Below are 26,164 nucleotides of genomic sequence, written 5' to 3' on the forward strand. Positions count from 1 at the left end.
AACTTTGCATCACTGGGGAGTGGTTCTCCCTCCTACAAGCTAAGCAGGACTCGAGAAACTGTAATGCAGCCCTGGGTTCTCAGCACATTGATGACCACTTCCACTAAAAATCAAGTAAGTATTCACTAACCATTTCAATTTCCTTGAATTCTTCTGCAGAAATACCTAACCACAGTAGCTGCTCAGTGGAAGCTCACACCAATCCAATCCTCATCGACAGAAGGTGTTGGAGCAGTGGGACTATGGATTTGTGCTGAGTTATAGCCCATTTTCTGCCCTGGGCTATGCTAGTTATGGTCAGACTCCAGTGGTGACAGATCTCCTGCTGAAATGAACACACTGTATGTAGGCATAGGGCAGTGAGAGAGTGGGAGAGAAGAGAGCTCTGCTGAGGTTTAAAATATTCTAAATCACCCAACTATATAGCTATTCCACTGCTCGTAACTTTTACTCCAGACAAGTGTGCAGATCTCTGTTCATGTGTTTTCATTTTTATGGCCTTTCTGGTATGCTTACTGTCTACCTTAAACATCTTTTAAAACTGCCTGTAAATCATACCTCACTATCTATAAAAGGCATTTGAAGACAATATTAAAATTATACAGAACTAGTAATTTCTGACTTACTTTATGTAACTATCAGCATTACTTGGACCATAGTACAGCCAGAAACAATTAGGATCTCACTCAGTTAGTGAGGTGAATACACATTTAAGAGTACATACAGTTAATACTAAGAAAGGCACAGTAATATTTTCCAAAAGTCTGATTCAGCAGAGACGCTTGGGTTCTGCAACACTCACAGCACCTTTTAGGCATTTTGTTACTGCACTGCATAATGCCAAGTTATGTATCCAGATATTTTTCTCCAAGAAGGCTAATAACATGGCTATCACTGAATATTGCTTTGAAATGATAACTTTCCTTTGCTGCATGTCATGGATCGCTTACTTTTTGTATTAGATTATAAATGGCCATGCCAACTTAGGTATGCATGTACAGCACAAAATGTAGGCAAGATCCTAGCAGAGGCCCCTGGTGTTACTGAAATTCAGCTGCTGCTAATAAGAAGAAAGGAAAACATTTCCATCTGTCTGCATTGGGAAAAAAGGATTCATGAGTCTCTGATTCATCTGCATCCATATGCTGATATGTAGACAATACTTATGGACACAGAGACATACGCGAGGTAGCCCACAACAGAAATCAAATCAATCACAGATCACAGCATGTGATTTGCCTAATTACGAGTAACACCTCACATTTTTTATCTATGCAAAAAGCACTTTGTGAACGAGCAGATGGCACTGCTATGGGATGGCACCATCCTCGACAGTTGCAGATGCAGAGCATTTACACAGCACGCTGAAAAAATGACACAACACAAGCTGCTTCCTGGGAAGAAGATTCAAATTGAACAAGTGTCACCAAACAAAACACACGTATTTATTGATGTTCTGAACTTATCTGATCCAGCTTCTTTTCTCAAATCAAATACATATGGGCAGGCCAGGGAGTGATGCTATCTAGACATCATTAAAGTCTCTTAGATAGAACCATCACGTGAGTTGCTGTGCACAGCAAAGCAGAGATGCAGACCAACTTCAGTCTAGTTCCAACCCGCAAACAATTTAAATCCACACAAGCAGAATCAATAGGAAGAAGCCCTGCAGAGAAAGCAATTACACTGCAAAAGCAACTATATTACAGCACGGTTACGGCTGGGAGGCAAGACGCAGGGGCCATCCTCACTTCTCTGATTACCCAGCGGAGTTCTCTCCAATGCATCTGCCCTGTGAAATGACAAGGTTCAGCCCGGACATGTTCTTGCAATCAAAGTGTTTCTCTTCTTGGACTTCTATTGTAATTGCAAAGCTCTTCCTTATGAGAGCTGTCCTTCAGGTTTGCTGTGCTCCATAAGGAAATATGGGTCTGTGCATCAGGAAAGAGGTTTGAAGGGCTCGGTGTGCTCTCCTTTTCAATAGCTTTGCAGGAGTAATAATCTCATTTCCTGGATATACAATTATTTATTCATTGGAGACTGTGCACTCGCCACTGTGCAAGACACAAAGAAAGATCATCTGACCATTCCTGGCAATAGAAAATTCAAGTTTTCTTTTCAAATTCATGCTTTTATTTGTGGTTTGTCTGCATTTTTTTCCTGAGCTGCTCTAAGCACATATACTGGTGTGACAGGTTTGAAGCAGCTATAAAATGATTGATGAAAACCATATTTTGGCCTTGTTGTGGGAATATTTATTGTAGAAATAAACTCAGTTAACTCTGTAGGGGCATATCTGGGAAAGCAGGAAGGACAGAAAAGAAAATCTGCATCCACAACTGTATCTCTGATACTAAAGTCATTTGATCTGCTTTAATTGTGATACAGGGTTATGGGGTCACAGAGACATTTGCATAGACTGTTTTTAAATTGCTTTTTATCTAACCACGTTGTTTCTTCTACTGAAATGATCAATACTTGGCTTTAAGAAGGATGCTCTGTTGATCTACATGGTCAGACAGAGGCTTCTCCACAGGAGTAAACACAGGGCCAAACTCTGACCTGCAGTGTGAGAACAGTCCACGTGTGAGTTAATGTCACACAGGAGATGTCTCGGAGAGGAAGAACTGCAAACCCCATCCGCTTTAGGGAGCCTGAACCTCTAACAGCCAAGGCAGTAGCACACTTGAAAAGGTAAAACGACAGATGCAGCTAAGCATGTGACATGAAATTGGATCGATCTGGAGGAACGATGCTAAATCCTGCTGGACGTCGCTATGCTGAACGCATGTAGCTACAGAGATAGCATGACAGCAAATGTCTCATCAGTGGGACAGTTGCATGAGCAGGAACAGGGTGCTCAGTGTTGGGATTTAACTGCACCTTGCGTCTGCCATTCAACAGACACTCTTGAGTATCTGCTTCAGGGTGAAGAGAGGAGAGGAGCACAGGGTATTGCCATGGTACAGGGCCAATGAGCAGAAATACATCCCTAACCCACTCCACTGGGGAGCTGGGGAGTGGTATTTCAAGAGATGTCAAGCTCGCAGAAAGAGCAGCAGATGCTTTTTCCATGCCTGAAAAAAGACAGGCATGTTGTTTGGGGAAATGTTGAGTAATGGCAAAAGCAGTCAAAGAGATTAGGATGTGTGAAGGTAAAGCAGAGCACAGGGAGGCATATAAAAGCCAAGAACCCTGAATGACTGTTTGGGCAATCAGCAGGGTGGCTCAGCCTGCCTGGTTTGTCTCCACTTTTAAACAGAAGGCATTTGGCTCCTGATGTTTTTATTCATGAAGTTCTTTCAAAACTCTGGAGGAACAAAGCTGATCAATGAAGACACCCAACCTGTGGCTCCTATGAGGGAAGAGTGATGGAAGAGTCCTGCCTGCATGTGCCTGTTTCTTCTCTGTCAGGTAAGCTACACTTCCCAGAATGCTGCATTATAGATAATGTTGCATCGAGAAACAAAAGACCTGCTTCTCTCCCAACTGTGTACCAACATCAAGGCTCGTTATTTATAAATAACAGCTGGGAAACATACATAGCAAAAGTCAGTGGGAGCTGGGGATTTCAAGAGTGTAGCAGTAATATAGATAAAATATTCTGGCTTGAGGCACCAGTAAACATGCAATAAAAGGTGCTTCTCAACCTAGCAGCACTGGAAACACACGTGCCATTGCCCTGTCTGGCCTTCACTTCATTTAAACTGCGAAGGATCTTCTGCAAGAAGTATCCTGCACTGACTAAGATACCACGCAAATCTTGGCATGCATTTACTCACCATTTTCATAAACAGCAATATACACATCAAAGTTTAGCACTGCTGCATTTCAAATAAACTTCAAATAAAACCTTCCCTCGTAGACCATAAAGGACTTTCCAAAGAAAGATGCCTCTCTGTCCTTCGAAGGGATGTTTCTGGGGGAAGGTGGATGCCAGCAGCACTGTACAGTTGATACCAGCTGAGGAACCTCAGCGGTGAGAAGACAAAAGCCACAGATGCTTTAGATCCATTCTTCCTCAGGGAAAGTCTAAGATTTGAAAATGAGAAATCTCATGCTATTTTATGTAAGGATGGCAAACAAGGATCATGTCCTGATGGAAGAACAAGGGAGAAATGCTGTGAGCTGAAGCACTTCAAATTTTCTTTCTGTTGCATAGATTATTCTCTTTCAGAGAGAAATGAGGAGTGGACTCCCTGCTAGTGCGTCATACAATCTGCCTCCAAAAATTATCCTACCTTTTAAGGTCAGACTGGAAGCATACCTATAAAGTTCATTGGACTCAGAATCACAGAAAATCAAGAGGAAACCAATGGACATGTGACCTTTTCTACAGAAAAAAAAAAAAAAGAAAAAAGAAACAAAAAAAAAATGGCATAATGGAAATTGTTTTTCTTCACCCCCTCAAGAAGGACAATTTTTTACCATATTAGCTTTTATTTGAAAATATCTGCCAGCTCTGTCATCACACTCCTTTATACTTTGGGCATGTGATCTGCTAAAATGAGGTTGCACATGGACACAGGGCTCCTCACACGAATGCTTGGCTGCTGTAGGAGCAAATGAACAAGCCGCTTTGCCCCTCATCCCTATCTCCTGTCCCACTCGTTACCTGTTGACAACATAAAACCTTTTGGAAGAAAGGGCTGTGTCTGTCCCCACGTTTGCAGAGAGACCAGCAGAACAGACTCCTGCCACACACATGCAGTATATGTAGAAATTACAGGGCATAAGCCAACTCTGTGCATGCAAACAGCCTTACTGACATCTGGTTGGACTGAAGCCTCGACCAACGATTCACTGACAAGTCACAAAGCCTCTCTCTGTGGCTAGATTTATAGCCATTTTTATCAGACACGTACAGCAGTGTCCTGCACTCCAACACGGTGCCACTACCGCTGGTGTGGGACTGTCCCCTCCTGAGGGGCGCTGGTGTGATGGGAGTGGATGGCCAGGCACAGCCTCAGATAGAGACCGAAAATAGAGATGTTTCAGCTAGGGAAACGTTAACAGCCAAAGAAATCTTACTTTTTCTTTCAAAAGCAGCAAGTCAGTTTTCCCAAAGGCCTCAACCAATTTGCCCTATAGAACAGGAGCAAATTTAGAGTTGCTCTTGTTTTACCTGCGTTCTTTCTCTGAATCCAACATCTGTCATTTAGAAACAGAACAATCAGAGAAACTCTTGTTACTCCATAGAAACTGGTAAATGAAACCTGGAAGGTCTGGCTTTCCCTTCCTGTTGCAAATCAAAGAACTCGCAAACGGAACTGTCTGTAAAACCAGTTGTGTTTGCCTGCGCTCCCTAATGACAGCACAGCTTGTCTTGTCAAGTAACGCTTGCCTTACAAAATATGTTACGCTGCTTCTGAAACAGTTTTGATCAGCAGAAGAGCTGCAGAAGTGTTTGCTGTCCCATGGTAAGAAGATATGAAGCTCTGCTCTTGGAGCTTCTTGGAAATATCAGAAAAACATTCTTTTTCTTTATAATTGGATCTTGCTATTTGTCTTTTAGTGTTTCCTTTGTCTATTTGTCTCTATCTTCTCTCTGTCTATACTGTGTAAAGTTTTATTGCTTTTTTATTTTTAGTATTAAGAAGTTGGTTTTATATTTCAGCCTTTCCAAAGCACCCAGAATCCTGATTGTCAGCACTGATGTCTAGACATAGTAAATCCTTAAACTCAATGCCTTTGCCCTTGAGAGAGAGAAATGCGGCAGTACACGATTGCACGTTTTTTTCCTGAGCAGCTCCAGGTGCTTTGGAAGGCTCACTTTTTTCTGAGGCTACAACTTGTTAAGATGAAATTTGGATCAAGTTTTGGACTGAGAATTCAAGGCTACTCTACAAATGCGCTTAATCCCTTGGCCTGGTTCAGGTCAGCTTAGTCAACCACCAGCACAGATTCTTTTTTAACAGCAATACAAGTAAGCAACAGAAATTCCACCATCAGTGGGTGCGACTGGTGTGTCCCACACTCATGAATCCCCCAGTAAAACCCCTGTGCTATTTTTTTTTCTTTCTGCCATAAGATTAAACATAGAAAAATAAGGATGATGTACAGCTTCTGAAGGTTTACAAGCCTGTAGGAATACTGAGAGGCCACAATAAATGTCTAATTAGGAAAAAAAAAGCTTCTCAGCAGCTTCACAGTCAATTCATAGAGGCAGCTTGCAAATTCAAGATGCCAAACTGAAGCTGAAATAGCATAGATGTTAGAAGCGTGGTGCACATCCAAGAAGGCAAGAAACCACATGCCAAATTTATTCAGCTCAGTCACTTTTTCTTTCAATTTAAAAATCAATAATTTAATGTCTTCTTCCTTTGGGGGGAATAAACTGAATCAAATGTTTATTATATTCTTTCAGGTTCTAGTGCCTGCACTCTTGTCTCAAGGCTCGCAACCCACTTGAAAACACGATGTTAACTGATTTGCAACATCTCCATGGAAATACAGCCCCACCACAAACCTCAGCCCCACTACCCTCCTCTTCACAGCTGAAACACAAGCAGTTTCTGGGATCATGGCAAAACTGCAATGCAAAAGCTTAGAGACCACAGAGCATCCAGCCTTATCCTGGCAGCTCACTTGGAGCTGCGATGCACATCACTTGTCTTTATGACCGCAGAGGCCAGCTACGGATGTTTAAAATGAAGAGGAATCGGATCAGAACAGCAAAACAAACACATGATCTGAACAGCTCTCCTCACACGAACAGCTCAAGCAGAGAAATTTCACCTGTCAAAGGAGAAAAGTCAATAAAATTGGAAAACCGTTGAAGAAATTTTCAGTCTCCTTCGTATTTGGATCTGGAGCTGGTTATTACTCTGCATCAGCCCCACGGCCCAAACTCCCTCCTTAGAAGGTGAAAACCACTGACTATGAAGTGCTTATTCAGGTTATGGGTTCAGACAGTTCTTCAATGACCATATTGGGTTTTCTGGACGCAAAAGCTTCACCGACATTAGGGTAAGAATGTACAAACACATTGTTCCCAGCCTTAGTTCAGAGGTGCGCCCATGACGAAAATATAGACAAATGCCAAGGTAGGGAGCCCACTTGGCACAGCTGATTGACTCTAATAGGTGCTGATTACACTGCTCATATTGCATGAAATTAAAAAGCTTACAAATGTTATGAGCCATTACCCTTCCATTTAAGAGAGCTTATGACAAGTTAGCAACATTTAATGAATTCCTTTTAAAAATGCCATAGGCAGCCTCCACGAGATTTTGCTTTGAAATGCAACTTGTGGACTTATTTCAAAAAGTTTGCTCACTTTAGAGTTTCCTCTCTTGCTCTTCTTTGGAATACTTGGATTTTGCAGCTGGTGGGATACTTCAGTTCCCTGTTGTGCTCTCGATGTGCAGCACATAAGAGCCAGCCTACAAAGCTTCCTTCAAAATTCAAAGTGCAGAGAGACTTCTGGCCAACTTTACTATGAAGCTAAAGGGAAATCTTTTCATAGTTGCTGTAAAATTTACTTAAAACGTCCAGCTTTTCGCACACTGGAAATATCACAGGGCCACAAAGTGCCCCCAAAGCACTGGGGCAATCAAGGCTCATTCTGAAGTAGGCTCTCTGGATTTTATTGCTTAAGAATGAGATTTATTAAAGGGGAGGAATATCAATTTTATAAATCCTACTGGACACTCACAGCCTACTGCCATACACAGGCTCAAATCTGCTTTGGATGGTGATGGCAACAAAATCTGTGCATCAGGTGAGGACGCCTCTGCCAAAATGACGCCTTTTGCAACCAGCTCGGTCACTTCTGTTTATTTGTACTGGTTGTCCTGCTGTCTGCCAGCCCCCCTCTCTGTTCATAGCTGTTGGGCAAGCAAGACTCAGACTAACCAAACTGCAAGACATTTATAGCAAATGCACACTGGCACGGAATCTAACAACGAGGTATCTGGAGTGTTGCCACAGTGAACGCTTAACAAACCCTGTAGGGAGAATATGAGGTGTCCAGGCATGGCTGCAAGAAGCTTCCTTTTGTTGGCTGAGCCATCACAAGCAACCTTGTTCTTTTTTTTTTTTTAAATTATTGGGGCTTCTAAAAACTATTTTAACATCTGCTGCCAAAAATCAAGCAAGAAGCAGTTAGAGGAAGCATCGTGCTTCAGAACTCTACCTCGGATAGTGTGAGGTTTTCCTCCTTGCAGCCATGGCAGCAACCCAACTGCCCCAGAGGCAAATGTTAACATCTCCATGAGCTGCCAGGAGCTCCTACAGGCTCGTTCGTATTATAATGTGCAAAAAAGGAGATTCTTCTCTTGTTTGAAGAACCGGTCACTAAGGGGACAGTTAAACACTGGGAGGAGTAATGGCCAAAGAGGCGGTGGGTACACAGGCACTGCTCAGAGACAGCAGCAGGTGAGACAAACTTCATTTCCACCTTGTGACGGTTTCAGTGAGCACGCTGAAACCCTTAAACACTTTGCAAGACCAAATCATCAGGAACTAATTCAATATCCTTTTATTGCTCTGTAAACTCTGACAAAGGGAGAAAAGGAATTATTCTGTCTCCTTCCTCAAGAAATAACAGCCTTCTTTTATGCTGTCGACCTGAGCCTGTACTGAAAGCTAGATTTCCACTACACAGTTTGAGCATCATACAAAGTTGCAATTATCTTGCCATCTGCATTGCTTTTCCTCATGGGTGAATGGTGCCTTTTAATCCAAATTACTATGTTATATTGTTTATTAAAATGTATTTATGGCTATGAGGCAGGTATGCCTGATTGTGGGCACTTGTCATTATTTAATCCAAATACATGGTTTATTGTTTTGCAGTGTGTATTTTTAGCTTTGAGGCAGGTAGACTTGCAGAGCAAATCATACAAAAGAATACATCCATTACAGAATTGCGTCTGTGCTTTAAAATTATATCACTCTTCCAGATCTGAACATAGTGAGACAAGTACATTGGCAAAATAATTATTTATCACTCTTAAAAGCTTCCTTTAAAATTTCTATCATTCGAATACTGGCTGGGGAAAATGGAAAGTACAGACAAGCATATTTTATGTACTTGCTAGTCTAGCTGTTATGCTGATGAGAACTTACTAAACACCAGTAAAGGGAATAGCAGTTATCAGCCCCAATTCACAACTGTGAACTTTCTTTAGCCAAACAGATGCCCTCACAGAATCGCAGCCAAGTGTCAATGACAGGCCCCATCCTTCCTCCGTTGTAGTCACTAGTTATTTCATATGGCTTCAAATAAGACCAGGTTTGCCCCAACGCTCTGGGTGAGCACGCTGCTCCCAGTGAGACACCCAATGCCACAGGGATCTCTAGCATCACCCAAAGAAAGAAAAAACTGCACTTTGCCTCAGGCTTTTTTCTTTGATGTATAGGATTCTTCCTTTAAATTATTTTTTCAGTTGATTAAAAACAATGGGAAGCAGACCTTCAACATGAAACCAGCTAAATACACTAAAAGATCTCTTTTAAAAGACATAAAAAATGTCGTCAAAATCTGTTCAGTGAATTTTGCCATCACTTTTACCTGCACAGCAACAGAACATCTTGGAGCTCTCCCCAGTACCAGAGAAGGATACAAAATGCTGGTGCCCATATTTAGGTCTGTGTTCCCAGACCCACCCGTCAGTATAAGATTCTGCAAGAGAGCCGAACAGGCAGGACCCCAATCAAGAGCTTTATACTGTAAAATATCTTTGTCAGCAAATCCATACTCTTGTCTTCAAAAGGATTTGGGGTAGGAAAATTTAAGCCCAGGTGTAAACATCTACAAACTGAGGTTTATTTTTTTCTATCTACGCACTTAAAATGAGCATTCTAAGGGCAAAAACATCCTATTCCTACCAAGGCAATGTCCTTCTCTGCTTCCTAAAGCTGACATTATCATCTCATGGGTTGTCACACAGCTCCTAAAAGAAGTAATTCACATGATTTTCCTGTATAATCACAGCATGGGATTTTATTTCTATAGTGATTGGAATGGAAAATACACATAGCCTGTTTTCTGTCTTGTCTGTTTTTAAATTACTTACAGACCTGAATGTGGCAAGTTTCAAAACACCCAGACTGCACTAAGAAAGCTAAATCTGTGCTTACTTTAAGTTTTGAGCAACCTGCTTTTTAGCAGCTCCTCTCAACGGACACGATAATTTCCAGTTTTAAATTTCTATTCAAATTAAGGCAATGAAGACTGAAGACCACAAAACTGTTGCCATTACTTTCCAGCACATAAAATTAACAATTTGTGCAGCTGCATGCAACTTTCAGTCAAAGTTTGTCTGATTTATAAGCAAGCAGATGGTTCACATGATAGTCCACAATAAATTACAACAGTTAGAAAGACAGCTACATTTTGAGAGTGACAGTGCAGCTGAGCTACAGATGGGTTTATAGATGACCCTTCCAATTTTTAATAATCTCCATAATTTATGTGCAAGTAAAGAAATGTGAGGATTCCTAATGCACCTTCTTGACTAAGTACAAATCACTTTTATTTACACAGGCAATACTTCATGGTCCAGTTAACTTCCTAATTAAAGGCAGCAAGATGTTCATGTTCCATGCAAATGGCATGGAAAATACTGTTTAGTGTGCAATATGTTCAGCTGGGACTTTAAGATGCTCTGATGACTCCTGGAAAAGGGAATGCATCTATCTCATTTCTTTACACCAAGACTACAAGGGTGCAAACACTGCTACCACCTGTTACTATTCATTAAAATCCAGATTATCTTTAGGCTCATGAAGTAACAAGGTTATGCTTATTTGCAAGCTTTGATGCTTAGAAACACGCTCCTAATCCAGCAGGCACTACAAAGCTGAGTATTACTGAGCCAGGACTAGGATGGAGAAACAACAGGAACAGATACCCTCGCTATATGAAGAGAGGCGTTTGGGGGTCATTCTTGAATGGGTGAGGGAAAGGGAAAGCGAACCTGGAGGGTGTCATTCCTGAGACAGGAGGCAGCGGTGACGCAGAATGAAACTGGCTGGAAGGAGCTTTAAGATGCCAGTTCATGTCAGTGATTTTAATGGCCAATTGGTTCAATCCTTCTGCTAACATTTTTGAAGGGACTCCCAGAAAGATGCCTTTGTTTTCTGTCATTAACTGCATGCTGCAGTACAACTCATTCAGCTCTTATTGGTTGTAATTCCAGTTGCAATGAGTTACCTTTCAAAAAGGGCACAGCTAAATGTAAATACTCTGTCCAGAAAGTGATGAAGGGGGCAGTACCTAGTGGAGCTCTTTAAGGCACAAATTACAGAAACTCAGAGCTCCCCACACAGCCGGTCTCTTGGGATTACACTTAAAGGCTTTTTCTTCCTCTCTAAACCTTGGTCTTCCTTTCCTGCCAAATAAATTGCAGTTTAACTCCAGTGAGAAGTCAGAGAAACTATGCACATGGTTTACACAATTATATAGTGAATACAATTTCCAGGACTCATCTACTGAAGCCAGCAGGGATCCTTCAAGTCACTAGGCTGGAGATCAGACTTTCTGGCTTGCGACTGGATCCTTCTCTGGCTAACAGCAAAAATAACCCTGGAGGTGTGGTAATGCAAGGAACGTACACAAAGGTCTTGCTTTATATTTCTTGCTCCTTGCATTCATTACACTGTCAATAGTGTGGAAACTAGTTTCATAACCTCAAGAAGGGGACACTTTTTGTCCCTTCTGCTGTATTAAAATGTAGATGAATATGATAATATGCAAACAGTAAACCCTCCACTAGCAAGAAGTGGTTCTCACTTCTCTTAGTAATCAAATATTATTTCCAATCTAACTAGAGAAAAAGAAATGTAAGTAGCAATTTGTCAGTCTATTTATCAAACCGAGTACTGCACCTTTTTCACACATTTTATGTTACAAAGGGTATGACTTGTAAGGTTCTGCGGTTCTGTTTTAATTCAGGGATGAAAACATTTATAGATATGAATGTTTTCTCATTAACTTTTCTTCCTAAATGATTATGCTTGTTCAAATCAATTCCTAGCCATCTTACAGAGGTTACAACCTTCAATAATTAAGTGGATATTGTATTGGATGTTGTGTTGATCATGCTACAAGTTCCAATTTCTACAAGACCACAGAAATGCTGAGATAAAGGGATGTTAACTTTATTTAATTAGCTATCTGCCATTGTTATCAAAATGAAAGGTCGGTATCTGACTCAAATTAACACTTTGGATCGGGAAACAAGATAGATGACATCTTCTGAGAAGTATCCTGGAAACTCTCTATAATCGTTTCAGTTATTTTAAAGCCGCTCAGGACAAACAGGATTGTATTAGAAAGAGCAAAAGTCACTGACAGTCAATGAAGTGCTATGAAAATGCTATTTCAATCACACTTGGGTTCTTTCTCATTTTCCGTTGTTAACATCCTTGCCACTTTTGTCAGTCTCTCCCAGCAGCACTGAATTTTAACCACACATAATTTTAAAACACAACATGAAACAGGGCTGAGCACGTAAAATGGGTTTATTGTGGCAGCTAACAACAGATCAGGCCCTTGTGCCAAGGCATCACCACTCTGCTCTCTGCAGAAAAGGAGTAACCAGCCAAGTGTGACCTGGATTTCACAACTGCCTGCCACCCCTCTGCCTCGGAAATATCAGGTCTCTCGGTCAAGGGTTGTTTATGATTTATCTCAAAAGGAGACGAAAAGACAACGTGAAATTTCAGAGAAAGCATTTTAGCTACAAACTATATCAACCTTGCAACTGCCCAGAGGATGTAGTATGTGGATGAGATACCCAAACAACATTCACCGCCTCACCAAATTACATCTATATGGAGTGGCCAAAGTAATTGATCAAATAACCACACCACCCTGTCACTTCATGGTTTCTTACTGTTAGGGCTACAGAAATGTGCTCAGTCCTTTCCCGACAACTTACTGGTCTTGACCGGATTTCTTTGGCGTAGAGAGGTTTCAAGAATTCTGAATCTCCTTCGAGCTTTAGACCCTTTTCTGTGATCCTCAGGTTCCCCATTCCATCCTAAAACACACATAAAAAGAAACAACTCCATTAGTTATAGTTACTAAATTCACCAAGCTGCAAATAGCTGATTTTTTTTTTTTTTTTATAAAGGAGAACATGTAAAGCACTGGGAGGCACTAGAGAATGCAATACTTGTGTTATCCTTTTAGCTCTGTTCCTGTGAAAAAATATTATATTCAGAACACTCTGCAATGCCCCCCAGTAAACCATTTACACAGACAAAAGATGTTCTTTCAAGCTAGCCATCTCCACTCAGATACTGCAATGATCTGTGTTAACATGAAACTATTCACTGTAATATTAATCGTATGCTTGCATATTAATATACATTCTAATTCATAGCAAATTAATACAAAGATTATGTGATTAATTCTACCGAACTTCATATATAGAATTTGTGACTAATTCCACTGAACTGACAACCTCAGGTTTGGCTGTGTAGGAATATTGCAATAAAATGTGGTAAGGAATTCTTCACCCATTATTTGGGGAAATCTCTGCAAAATACAGACTCTCTGGTGAGTTTTCTTTAGTGCCTTCTGCCCTTATTGCAAAGAGTTGTGAAAACTTGTTTAGTTTCGAGTCTCACAGTCTTCCCTGAGCTTTCAATAATGTTAAGATGCTACATAGCTTTATTGGAATATACATTTATGCAAAAAATTGCTCTGGGAGAGGCAACTATACAACAGAAATACGTTTCCAAAAGACTGCCCTCCTGTCTTGGGCCAAGTCCTGACTTATCTCTCCCATAATGACCAGCTCAGGATCGGAGCCCTCGCTCTGCTCCTTGCACAGCACAAGAACACCCCATCAATCTGGACCTCTATATCCAAAAGTTGGGGTCTCCTGGGTCATTCTCTTGCCTTTCAAACAACCTTTGCAAAGTGTATTGACAAGGCATTAAGGGACTGATGTAACGTGCGTTTCTGTCCTCTCCTCACTTGGATTTCACCGTTCCAGTTCCCACCATCTCCCCAGCCCTGCACCAGGTCTCCCCAGTCCCCATCGCTCCCGGCGCTTCCATCGCAAAATTCTTCTTGACAAATAGCATGAAGTGATGGCTGAGGGCCTCCAGCAGACGACTGCAAATAGCCCATTTTCTCTAGAAATTGTTTAGTTATGTGTATCCAAGATGTAATGAAACATCTGACAAACCATAATAGCAAAGAAAATATATGTCAAAATTTTATATGAGTTTTTCTTATGGTTTCAATGCAATAAGACAGGTATACGGATACATTGGCACACAGCAGAATTGGACCAAACTATATTTCACCTTTAGCTTCTGAAAGTTGTAGGTTTTACTAAGATGAGGAATTTAGGGTCATTTAGGCTATAATTGCTTAGAAAGGTAAGTGTGTGTAAGAAATATCGTGTGGGGAGGGAGCTGCAAAGGTAAATGTATAATCGAAAACACAACAAATGCAAGGTATTATTTCTAAGATTCAGGGTGATTGTCAAAGTCTGAAAGGACTGAGGTAAACTGGTTTTTTTTTTTCCTGAGAAAAGATGATCTGAATAGTACCTTTTAGCATAAATTTGACTGCCATAACTAGAATTTGAGACTGACACTGGCAAAAGATATGTCTCCACATGTATAAATTAATATTGGGAAATGACCACGAGCTGGGTAGTCAGGCATAACAATCCTCAAACATATCCTTTAGGAATCTTTCAACTTCCTTTTTTTTCCCCCCCATTTCTCCACATTACAGAAGCAGGAGGATGATGCTATATGATGCCTCAGGCTTTCAAGATAAAGCAGAATACAATAATCACAAAACTTACAATAGCTGGAGCTCAGCATGGGGAGGACACCCCAATGAGGGACAAACCCATCAGCATTTACAGCAGCAGGATTCATGTTACAGAGAGAGACGTTGAAGCCAAGAGTTATGCAGGCCAAAGGATAGCAGGAGTTGGAGTAATTTGGAGGAATTACTGATCTATAAATATGGATATGTCATATTGACTCCAGAGGATCTCATAATGTAATTCAGGGACTCACTGAGAAGGACCAGGCTGCCTCCTTCCCAAGTGCTGCTTGGCACGTCCTTCAACACTAAAGTCCAAATCAAAAGAGCCACCTCTGGGTCTCACTTACAGCTGTTTCAGGGATTTTAGAGGAAAGGGGTATGCACTTGGGTAGAAGGCCTAAGAAGATCAAGAGAAGACTCAGAAAATCCAGGAAAACCACATCTATTTGGATACACATCTTACATGTTTTCTAATCCAGCTGCAAAGAAACCCCTACATCTGTCTACTTCCTCTTCTCCTACTGAGAGTGCATCTCCAGCACCACAAAAGGAATCACTGTCATCAAAGGTGAAGGGCTAACCCAAACAGATTTCCATGAATTATTGCCAAAAGGCATGACTTTGGAGGGACGAAAATCCAAGACACAGCACAGCAGTGATGGTGGTCACTTGCCAGAGGCTCTCCCATTCCAACAAGTATCATTTGCAGGGTGTATCCTGCCAAGTAAAGACCGTCTTTGCCAAAATATGGTGTCTTATGAACGAAGGCAGGCTTAGGAGTGCTGGGTGATAAAACAACTGTTGTCATCTGTTTTTGAAATGAAATCTGTAAGCAAACTTCAGAGACATATGCCAAAACCGCTATTGATTATTGAAGGGAGGGGAATGAGAGATGGGTCATCAGGTGACAGCTGCTACATTCCTGTCCCAGGTGTAAAATACTGGTTTATGAATCCTGGGTTAGTGGTGGCACAAAAGAGGTTCATTTATCTCAAAGAAAAGGATGAAGGAGAATGAGTGAAATATGATTATGCACCAAAAAGCCCAGATTAAATTTTGATAGTGGTATATTTTGCAATTTGAGTGAGCAGGAATTATTACAGCTATCTGCAGACCTTCACATGTTTTATGTGGCTAAAAAAACTCTATATTTTTTTTCCCAAATTAGATATTTCAGTAAGGTTAAAAAGCCTTGAGGGCTTTCACACTGCAGGTTCTTCTCTGGCTTCATTATGAAAAGTTGCAGGTCATGCAACCTGGTATATGGCACATATATCTGAGGAATGAACACAGCTGTGGATATGCAACCCTGACCACTTCCAGGGTTTGCTCCTGAGCTGAAAAGAGGCAATAATTTACCAGTGATGTGGACCAATGGATAAAGGGACTCATGATGTCACCACTGATGCTATGGAAAACCAGCAATTTTGATGGCTCACAACTATATCCTATCCTGAGTAGTGACCCAGATCCCATGTTCCGCTCTGCTCTTCTCTTGTGTGTTTATCTTCCTTTCTCTCCTTCACCCTCTGTCTCCCAAGTATCCCCCCAGAGGATTGTTATACATGAAAAACACACATATGGGACACTTAGCTCACAGCTAGCAGGTCCTATATACCCAAAAGAGCCTACGGGACAATGTACTATAAACCAAAACGTCAAGAACACATTTGATTTGTATCATATAAGCAGGCATATTCTCTTACAAAACGACTGGGTTGGTTAAAAAAACCCACAAAACAACGCTTCCCCATGTTATTCTTCTCAACCTTTGATCTTTCTCAGCATCTGACTCCCACTCACCTTTCTCCCCCTGTGGCTGCCAAACCTAATAAAGCTGCATCCTCTGGACATTACCTCTTGACTTCCCTGGTGTTTGGGATTGGGATGTAATGCTCAGCACCGAGTCTTACCACGATTAACTCTCTGCTGCTCACGTTTCTCATGATTAAAAACGACAGCTTCTTATAGTGACAGTCTGGGTCAGCAGGTCAAAAAACAAGCCAAGGTTGTAATCTGAGTTTAAAGTTAATGAGTGTCCTGGCCTCTTATAGCACAATCATTATTAAATCATAATCATTTATTATTTCCCATTAGAAAAAAATAAGCAGCTTGCAGAACTATATAGAGACCCAAAATACACATACATCAAAAAATCATTGTATGAAAGACTACCTCACATGTTGTTTTGAATAAAGCATCTTCATCTTCACTAGATTATATGGTTTAATAACAAATAAATGCCATAGTTTGCTACAGAGACTATATATGAAAGTTCCTATGAAATTTCATGGACCGTGACCTGTGAAATGTAGCAGAAAGCTGACCGGAGTGACAGAGACGGCAACTTTTTATTAAACATTGTGCCTGTGATTGGTATACATCCTGATCTGCCAATCCACTGCTTGTGAATAAGGAAAAAAGCAGTATTGAATATTTGATGCACTGACACCTGACAGTCTTTGTTTTTCCCCTTTATATTTGCAGACTCCTCACTAGAGAGTGAATTAATTACTTTATCATGCAGGCAATAACCAGCTTTGTGGGAGCTTCCAGGAGTCGCGCTCCAAACAGGAGTCACAGAGTCAGGAACTCTCCACTACTACCAGTTTTGAATTGTTTGGCTGTTTGGTAGAGTATGGTGAAAATTTTCACATCAATTTTATCACCTGTGCCCCCTCTCTTTTTATTTGATGACTTGTACTGGGCAGGCATAAAAATGTATGTGTTATTGCTGCTGCTGTGTGTTGAAATGAAATAGTAATGGTAAAATTCTGAATAACATAAATGCCATTTTGGTCATGTTGAACAAGAAAGGATTTTTATTTTTTTAGTAGCTTGAGAAGCAACTCAGTTTTACAACCAATTACAAATGACGGTGTTAGTGTTGATAACACGTATTCACTGTGACCCTGCGTGCCAGGATGCTTTGTTCTTTACAATCAATAAATTCAGCCTCATGCTCTTCTGCCCTTCCTCTGTTCTCTTATCATTGCTGAACACAGAAGAATTTTAGGGACACTGGTGATGGGCAACACAGCTGCCCGCCACCAGCACCCCATGTTTTTTCCCCATGCTTCTTCCTGCACCTCCATCCCTTTTCAGTTTTCAGGAGAAAAACTGTTGGCAATGTTTGTCTCTGCACGGCAGGTAAGCATTTATTTTCTAACTAAGAATAAACTGAAGTTATGTTTGGCAATGTCCTGTGGGAGAGAATTATCTTTGGAGGCTGCTCATGTCAGATGGCTGAAACACCTGATTATCGTTGCTTGTATTATTGATTGCTGTGCTCTGCATCGCTTCCAGATATGTGCAAGTTATTACACAGCTCAATACATCCAAAGTTAGGAAAAAAATATCAAATGCAAGTGACCTGGTTTTTTCCTCCCCTACTGGGGAAGATTTCTGTGCTGTTCTTCTACCTCTTAACGCTAAATATTTCCACATTCCACAGATTTAAGGAAGGTCCGTACAAATACACATTGCTGTTAGTTCTTCACAGCCTCAAACACCTACTTGCTCTAATAGGATCTGCCCTCCCTCCTTCTCCTCATTTTCTTCAGTTAATTTGTCATCTTAGTAAAGATCCCAGTACCATCTGTAGATCAGTAATATTTTCCTATGGAAGCCACGAGAGCTGAACACACACCAGCAGAACCAGCTGGTTACACAGCACAGCCCAGAGCGACACACACTCCAAGGTGTGACACCTTCTACCTCTGACCATAAGACATTGTTTTGAGACCTCACCTATGGACTCAGGTTTGTGCGGACAGTAGTGAAAACCAAGCCAGAGTAGCGTTACCCAGCAGATGTGATCATACCCCTGTAGGCACGGACACATGCTTATGCTTTGAATTGCACTTTGAGGTCTCATGTCCACAGACTGGTATCCTTCTCCCTCTTCTTCTGTCTACTTCTTGACCTCAGATGTCCCTGTCAGATGTCTTATTTAAAGGTGACGGGCACAGCGTGGAACAGCTGTGCTGAGACATCAGTGGGTGATGGAAGGTTGACTCCAAGCACCTTGCATCACTGCAACACTATATATTCCTTCTCCAGGGAAGGAGGGAGACACAGAGGAAGCACAGCTAAAATCTTTGCAGCAAATTGCTGCAGTAAACCAACATTATAAATTGCAAGACTAGCAAGCAGGTAACTCACAGAAGGCTCCCTCCAGAAGCTCATGACAGCCTGTGAGAAGACACCTCTCTATAATCTCTGGCTCTGCAGTAATCAGTCACAGGGAGACATGGAGTGGAATGAGCAAAGACCAGTGGTGGGAGTCAGCCACTGGAAAATAACCTCCAGAAGCTGCTGCTAAAGTCGTATGAGCTAGGCAGACACTTTTACTTCCACAGGTGTGAAGTCATTTGTGATAACTACAGGAAAGTCAGGTGGCTGCTAACTTACCAAGGAATTACATACAAGTGGAGGAAATTGCCTGCAGACCATTATGGTTAATTTAAGATTCAGCCCAAATGAAGCCTGTGCAAAGCTCAGAGCCCTTCTTTCCCAGTGGGAACTCCTGTTTTTATCAGTTCTTCTGCATGACTGCAGAAAAGGAGGCAGAAGATGAGAAGAGAGGATACAACGAGGAGAGCACAAGAACCAAGAGGACATCTCATAGTTATGGCAACGAGCTGCAATGCAGAAAATCCTGACTTTGTTCCCAGCAGACGCATATGCCATGATGGCATTGGGGACATCTTCCACGGGCACGTTCACACAGTGCTTTTCTGCTCTAGCAGCTCCTTCTGCACTCACTGAGTGCTCACTGGAGCCAATGCCATTTATTATGAAGATTACTTGAAGAACCCTAAGCAGCTGTCATTGGAGGCAAAATAAACTCATGCATTGACTTTAGTGGAAAGTAGGAGAAAAGTCTTAAGAAGCAGGAAGAACAGGATCAAACATAGTTTTCCAATTACTGTTTCAAATAAGTTACAACTGACCCAAGCAACTAATTCCCATTCATTGAAATAGCCCCAAACTACTGCTGGAATAATTTCTAAACCAATTGTTCAGCCAGAGCTTGAAGAAAGCTCAGCTCAGGATTTACTGCATATTGCTGGAACTACTTTAGGCAGGAGGTATTTCTTTTCCAAGCAAACTGCGAGTGAGTTTACTTGAAGTATGACCATACGTGTGGCACAACAAAACCACGTCTTTTATGAAATCAGCCATCCCATTTGAGAGTATATTTTTCCAAGGAAAAATATTAGCAGACCTTTTAGGGAAATAATTATGAATCCCAACATTGTTACTACAGCGCAACCATCATATGCAGAATTCCTCTGTAGTGTAATAATTTCCCTTTTCTTTGGTACAGCAGGGAAGAGATAAAAATTTGCCTTTCACACCTCCCAACTCCCAGTTATAGAGCACTTTGGCACTGAAGCATTATAAAATGAGCCATGTTCTCTTGAGTGTTCATCTGCTTTTTTGCTCCAACAAAAATACTAAGGTTTCACATCTTATCATCAACATATATTCCAAATGTATTCCTTGAATTATCCATCTTTTTAAATCTAGCTCATTGCCATAATTATGCTAACTACAAGGGAGAAGTCCCATCCTGCAGAAGTTTGTGCTCACTCAGAAGTGGAAAAAAGATTCTTATACTCATAGGAGCAAGTAGTCTTATTAATGCAGCAATTTAATAATATAATCAGCACATAAATTCACTGTACAGTTCAAGGGGTTTCAGAAACCAGTTTTATAAATTATGGTCTAATACTCATGAATTATGATAGTCTGTCAATCATTGAATGAAAGAATAAACACTTCTTTATTTTAAGCTACGAAGATACAACATTGTCTGCGGCATTGCTCCTCCAAGTCACACCAAGGCTGAATTGAATCGTCTTTATATTATTGGAAAAAGTTGCCAGGGGAGAAGGGGGATCCCTTTCGTGTTCTGTACTTCAACTCTGAAGTAAGATTTTTCTGACTAATCCAGTATTTAGCAATGAAGCTGGCATATTAAGGCCTGACAGCATGAAGAAGTACCAGGTCTCACGTGGCATTTCTGAAAGTGAGCTCTTGAAAATGGGGCCATTTTTATCTGATGTGAATGTGCCAAAACAACACAGGGGCACTCATTAGAGCATAATACCAGGTCTGTTCAAAGAAATAAGACTCATGCAACCACACTCTAGTTTCAAACCCCTGTTCAGGGTCCACACCAACACTCAAGATGCCAGAAACACAAGCAGAGGTAGAGAGAAGACCCAGCATGGCTGTGGCCGCCCTTGCAAGCCCCGTCTATAAGGCACATTTGATGATCCCATCTCAGCAAACTGATTTACAGGCTACAAGGGAACTCGGAGGAGGTGCCTGTTGCGCTGACCTTCTCAAAACCCACCGCACCTGCATTATATACTTGCTGCTATGGCAACATCAGCCTCCGAAGTCAGGATAATCACGATGCGGGTCCTTATTTTCAGTCGCTTCATTTACTTTCCTTTACTATCCCCACTATTTCCAAAGGCCAAGAGAAAACAGGGTGGATGGGGAGGAATGTTTTCAAAGCACCTCGATTAATCACTTCTGAGCCTGGATTCAGCCAATAGTAGGAATATAACTGATGAGCCTGCATTTGGAATACGATCATCTGTGCTATCTCTGCAGTCAGGTGTGAGAAAACGGCAACAGAGTCCACCCAGCACCCAAATCACTCCCTGAAAGTGCTTCTTCATGGCTGCTCTGCAGCTTCTCCAAGGTGACTTAGGCGTCTTTTCTGGATGCTTATAGATAACTGAGATAAACCGAGACCTCAGCAGTAAGCAACGAGATCCAAACAGAAAATAAATGGCTTGCCAGGCAAAACAATAAACAGATATCATGAAATAAAATATACTTCCAAAATATGATTCCAACTACACTGATGCAGAGTGGCTTCAGGAATTATTTTAATTATTTTTTTTTCTTTTTTTTTTTTTAATAATCAAGACTCATGCTTTCAAGAAGAGATAGGAGATTGGGCACATTCAATTTATTTGCACAGGCAGGTAAAAAGTAATTTGCTTTAAAATCAAATTATCTGTGTTTAGAGGAATCCACAGTCCCCTTGTTAAGAAGCTGCCTTCGTGGCTAAGGAATCATCACAGAATTTTTATAGCTGTATTTGTCACAAAAATATATGATTTTGCTCTTCCCCTATCAGAATATACTTAAAAATAATTTAAACTGTCTTCCAGACTTATCTACAGAGTGTATATGACATTGTTGTTAGCAAGGGAGGCTCTGGGGACAGCAAAGAAATGAGAGAACTGAAAGCGCTGCTCCCGAAGAGGCTGAAATAAGTATATTGCTCCTAGTGCTGTTTGAACAATTGCCAGCAAATAATTATTCATAGAGGAAAATATATGGGAATGTTTAGGGTCCCTTGCCACAGTGAATGGTGGGCAAAGAATGGGATCAGACCTGTGGAGTGCATCTACTGATTTCAATCAGCTCCACCAGTTTACACCCACCTGCTATCCGGCCCTAGAGCAAAGAGGTGGGAAATGGGTTTTTTTTGCCAAACACCTGTGGCTGTGAGGCTGCCATGGTTGTTGTTCAGGCACAATGGGCAGGAAACACCCAGCACGCACCCCCCTGAGCCTTGTTGGGGGACATGGATGCAGAACAAAAGCATCCAAACCCCCGTGTCTTTGCCTAATGCTCCGCTGTGACTGCTCAGGACGGGGGACCATGGGATAAGCAGCAGTTACTTATAATCATTTACTCCTCCCTAAATTCCCAGCCTCAAAGTATTTAGCATCAGTACTAACATACAGGGATCTAGCACACCTTACACATGCTGTCACATCCATGCATGGCGCACACTATACTGCCTGCATGTTCACACATGGGGACAACTTCTTAGGGGAAACTGAGGCACAAAGTCAGACATCCACCTACAGGCACACGACAAAGCCGCATTAAAGGAAGAGCTCCCAAGGTTTTTCTCCAGCACCTTGTGTCACAGCACTGCAGCTAAGAAACTATATATATCCTGCTCCTAAGAAACAACAGGTTAATTTTAGCAACTTTCAAATGCCAACAATACAGACTTCAGATACTCTCTCTTCTCCCTGCGGTTTGCATTCCTCTGCCTCCTTGCCAGAAGGTGCATTATGCCCAAGGCCCTGTCTTCTTCACAACTTTTTAGTGCACATTCAAAAGTGTCTACTAGAATAAAAATAATGATCATTACACAGCAAGGGAACTAGGAGCTTGCCAGCCAACAACCCAAGTCCAGAAGCATCCCGCAAGACGGCTCTTCCTGATATAACTTCCAAAATTATCATCATGGTAGTTTGTATTTCTTGAGCTGTGAAGTAACTGGAATACATAGATGTAATTTTCCTCCTGTTTACTTTTTGAGGAAAATAAAGGTAAAATGGCATTTTTTTCATATCCAGAACTCATGTGTGGGGTGTTTTTAATTTCAAATTATTTATTGAGTGAGTACTTACTGAGTCATACGGGACTTTTGCCAGATGCCAAGAGATTCTCTTGGAAGTCAGGAGAACAACATTATGTGCGTGAAAATCAGGCAGTTACGTGAAATAGCCAAGAATCACAGGCAAAAAGATACTATTGGCATTGGCAAACTACAACAGAGCAAGATGCAGCACCTTTTTTAAAATGCTTTTTTAAACAGCGAGTCTTATAGTCACAGGAAAGCGACTGCTCCTACCGTGCTTTGGCCTTTAGAGAACATAGCTCTGTGTGTCACTTCATTACAGAAAGAAGCCTTAGTTGAGGATATTAGCACTTCTCTCTTCTTCTGCTCCTTTCTAAAACATGACACCAGCAGGAACAAATTAAGTGACTCACAATCTGCATACTTATTTAGTTTTTTATCTGCTGCATGTAACCTCACCTCAGGCTTTTTTTTTTCCTACCAGCACTAAGATCACTTAAATAATGAAATCTTTTAAAATAAATACTAAGTGTCTCTGATCTGGTTTTCCTTTATTGTCAACCACACTTGACCTTCTTCCATGCCACGTGCATTTCGGAGGTGAGCTGCTCCTGGGCGCAGTTTTGCAGCAACACCAGCGAGAGTAAGAAGCGATGCCCACTCCCTCCTGCCTGGCTGAACAAGCACGGACAAGCAGAGCACGCAATGCTGTCAGTTTTAACACGTTATGTTTTGCAGTGGGTGTCTGCAAGGTTTGGCAGAAGCCCCTGGTTATGCTCCCTAGGAACTTCTCAAAGAAAATAAACAAGTGGCAGGAGGAGGATGGAGCCGGCGCCAGGAGCAGCTGCCCAGTCCCATGGGACAGCCCTGACCGCGCTCAGCACTCTTGTGTGCAGATCGCAGCATGCTGGGAGATGGTAACTGGGAACAGTCTGCGTTAAAATACTGTGAAAATAATGAACTCAGTGAAATGTTCTCTATCAGCAAGGGCTGCTGGTTGGAAGTGCATCAGCGAGCTCCTCACGATTCGGGCTGGTTCAGAGGCAGCAAGAAGGACTCAGCTCTCCATCACTGTCCACACAAGGCTCTGAGGGCAACCAAGACTTTTCTTACAGCTTTTTGGCCATTTTGGAAGCTTGTATTTGCTACCGCCTGGGTAGGACTTCTCTTTCCGAAATAAGACCCACCAGGGGATAATGACACAATCGCTAGCTGCTGCACTTGGTTAAGGACCAAAAATGCTCGAGAAGGATTTCTATCCCTTAAAAGAACACAAAGCATAAAGCAAAAAATGCTGAAGCTAGCATTTGTATTTCCCTTTGGCTGAGCATCCAGAGCTTGTCTTCTGACTGCCTGAAGCCACAAGACTTGTTTGCTGGGGAGGGGATTTCTCACACAGCACATCAGCATCTTCGCCTGGGACACAGCTGTGACAACAGCATAGGAGCTCCGCATCGCTGTGCCCTCCTCCCCTTCCCATCCGCCTAAATCCTGAACAAGATTTCTCTCTCTTGTTTTGGCTTTCATCAGTGACCTACTTGACAACTTTAGTGAATTTAATCTCAAAACACTCAGGGATATAGGGCAAAAAAAATTTTCCCAAGCTACAGATAAAGAATGTAGTTGCAGGGAGCTTAAATGGCTCAATGGGACATTTTAGTGACCGGAGGAAATTTAGAACCTTATGATAAATTTGGGATATTAATGTAAGAATAAAGTCACACTACTAGAAGCAATATCTTATTGACAAAACTGCTAGAAAGTTGCAAAGGTAATAAACAAGGAATTGAGATAGATTACTGGCAATACGCTTTCAAATGTATTACTCAATGCCATCTGTCGGATACCTTGTGAAGTCCTTATATACTTGGGTAAAACACTGCACTGATAAATATCTTTCTTGAAAGTGACCATTAATAAGAGTAACTGTGGTAAGTGTGGTCAGTGACTTCTTATTGAGGAAGAAGAACTAATACAATAGTTACAGTTTATTATTCTAATTGGTTATTTTAAGTCAGTTGACACTCTAAGAAATACACAGTTTGTAGCTATAAGTATGGCTATATATCATGGCTATTTTATCACATAATTTTTATTAAAAAAAAAATAAACATCTTCCAGTTATTGGTGGGCCCTTAAAGACTTCAGCAGCCTGGGCAATCAGTGCAATACACTGTGTATTTCTAGGAAATCCTCAAAAAATATCTAGAATTTCTAACACGGGGAATAGGACCAGCTCACGAGAATACACTCATATGGGATGTTTGATGCTTAATCAAACAATTTATAAACTATGAAATGTCTGAAATGTCTGACAAAAGTTTCTTACTTTAATTAGTGTTCTAAGCTTCTGTAGCCTGTAGGAGATATTTCTTAGAAAGCCATGTTTATTCCTCAAATGCTTAAACATTATGTCATAAGGTTTATTTCCAACACTTCTTGCTAAATTCAAGCAGCAAATGCTGCAGATCGAAATGTTGCAAGACTTTGTCAGAAGTTCCAGATTTTGTCAAAATACAAGACAACGCCTAAGTACAGGATATTTCTATTAAATGGAAAACTATTTATGCATTTGCTAGTGGCCAACAATATCTTTTCCAAAATAAAGAAGAAAAAAACCCCACAGTTCTTAAGAAGTGGTGGTAAAAGTCTTTGTAACTTTAAAGACCTTATTTAAGACTAAGCTTGAAAAAGTCTGTTTGGGACATGAAAATCCTTTCTATGTAACTTAAGGATAGTTTGAGTTATTTTGGGCAGAATTTTAATTTCTGTGAAATGATGAAAGAACTGAAGGAATATCTCAAAAGACAGACCCAACTGAAGGAAAACAAACATTAAAACACTAATTATATAGACACAGGGAGTATTTCTGCTACTCAAAAAAATAAACAGAAAGAAAATTGGGATTCAGCTGCGAACTCATTAACAACCTGAATCTTCAAAGCTTACTGATGTGTCTAAGGCAAATATTTAATAGAATATTGAAATTTACAGTA

At 41.1% G+C, this 26,164-nt stretch overlaps 1 protein-coding gene across 1 annotated transcript in view; it reads right to left on the minus strand.

Moving 5' to 3' along the window:
* The window catches only part of SGCD (sarcoglycan delta), a gene marked incomplete at both ends in the record, with an annotated part of 123,583 nt that overhangs the window by 55,882 nt on the left and 41,537 nt on the right, over nucleotides 1–26,164 (minus strand). The window contains one exon of the mRNA XM_080352988.1: nucleotides 12,891–12,992. Coding sequence (XP_080209114.1) covers nucleotides 12,891–12,992 — 102 coding nt within the window. The remainder of the gene's footprint in view (nucleotides 1–12,890; nucleotides 12,993–26,164) is intronic.

The sequence above is a fragment of the Nesoenas mayeri genome (genome assembly GCF_963082525.1).
Source record: "Nesoenas mayeri genome assembly, chromosome: 14".
Lineage (NCBI taxonomy): Eukaryota > Metazoa > Chordata > Aves > Columbiformes > Columbidae > Nesoenas > Nesoenas mayeri.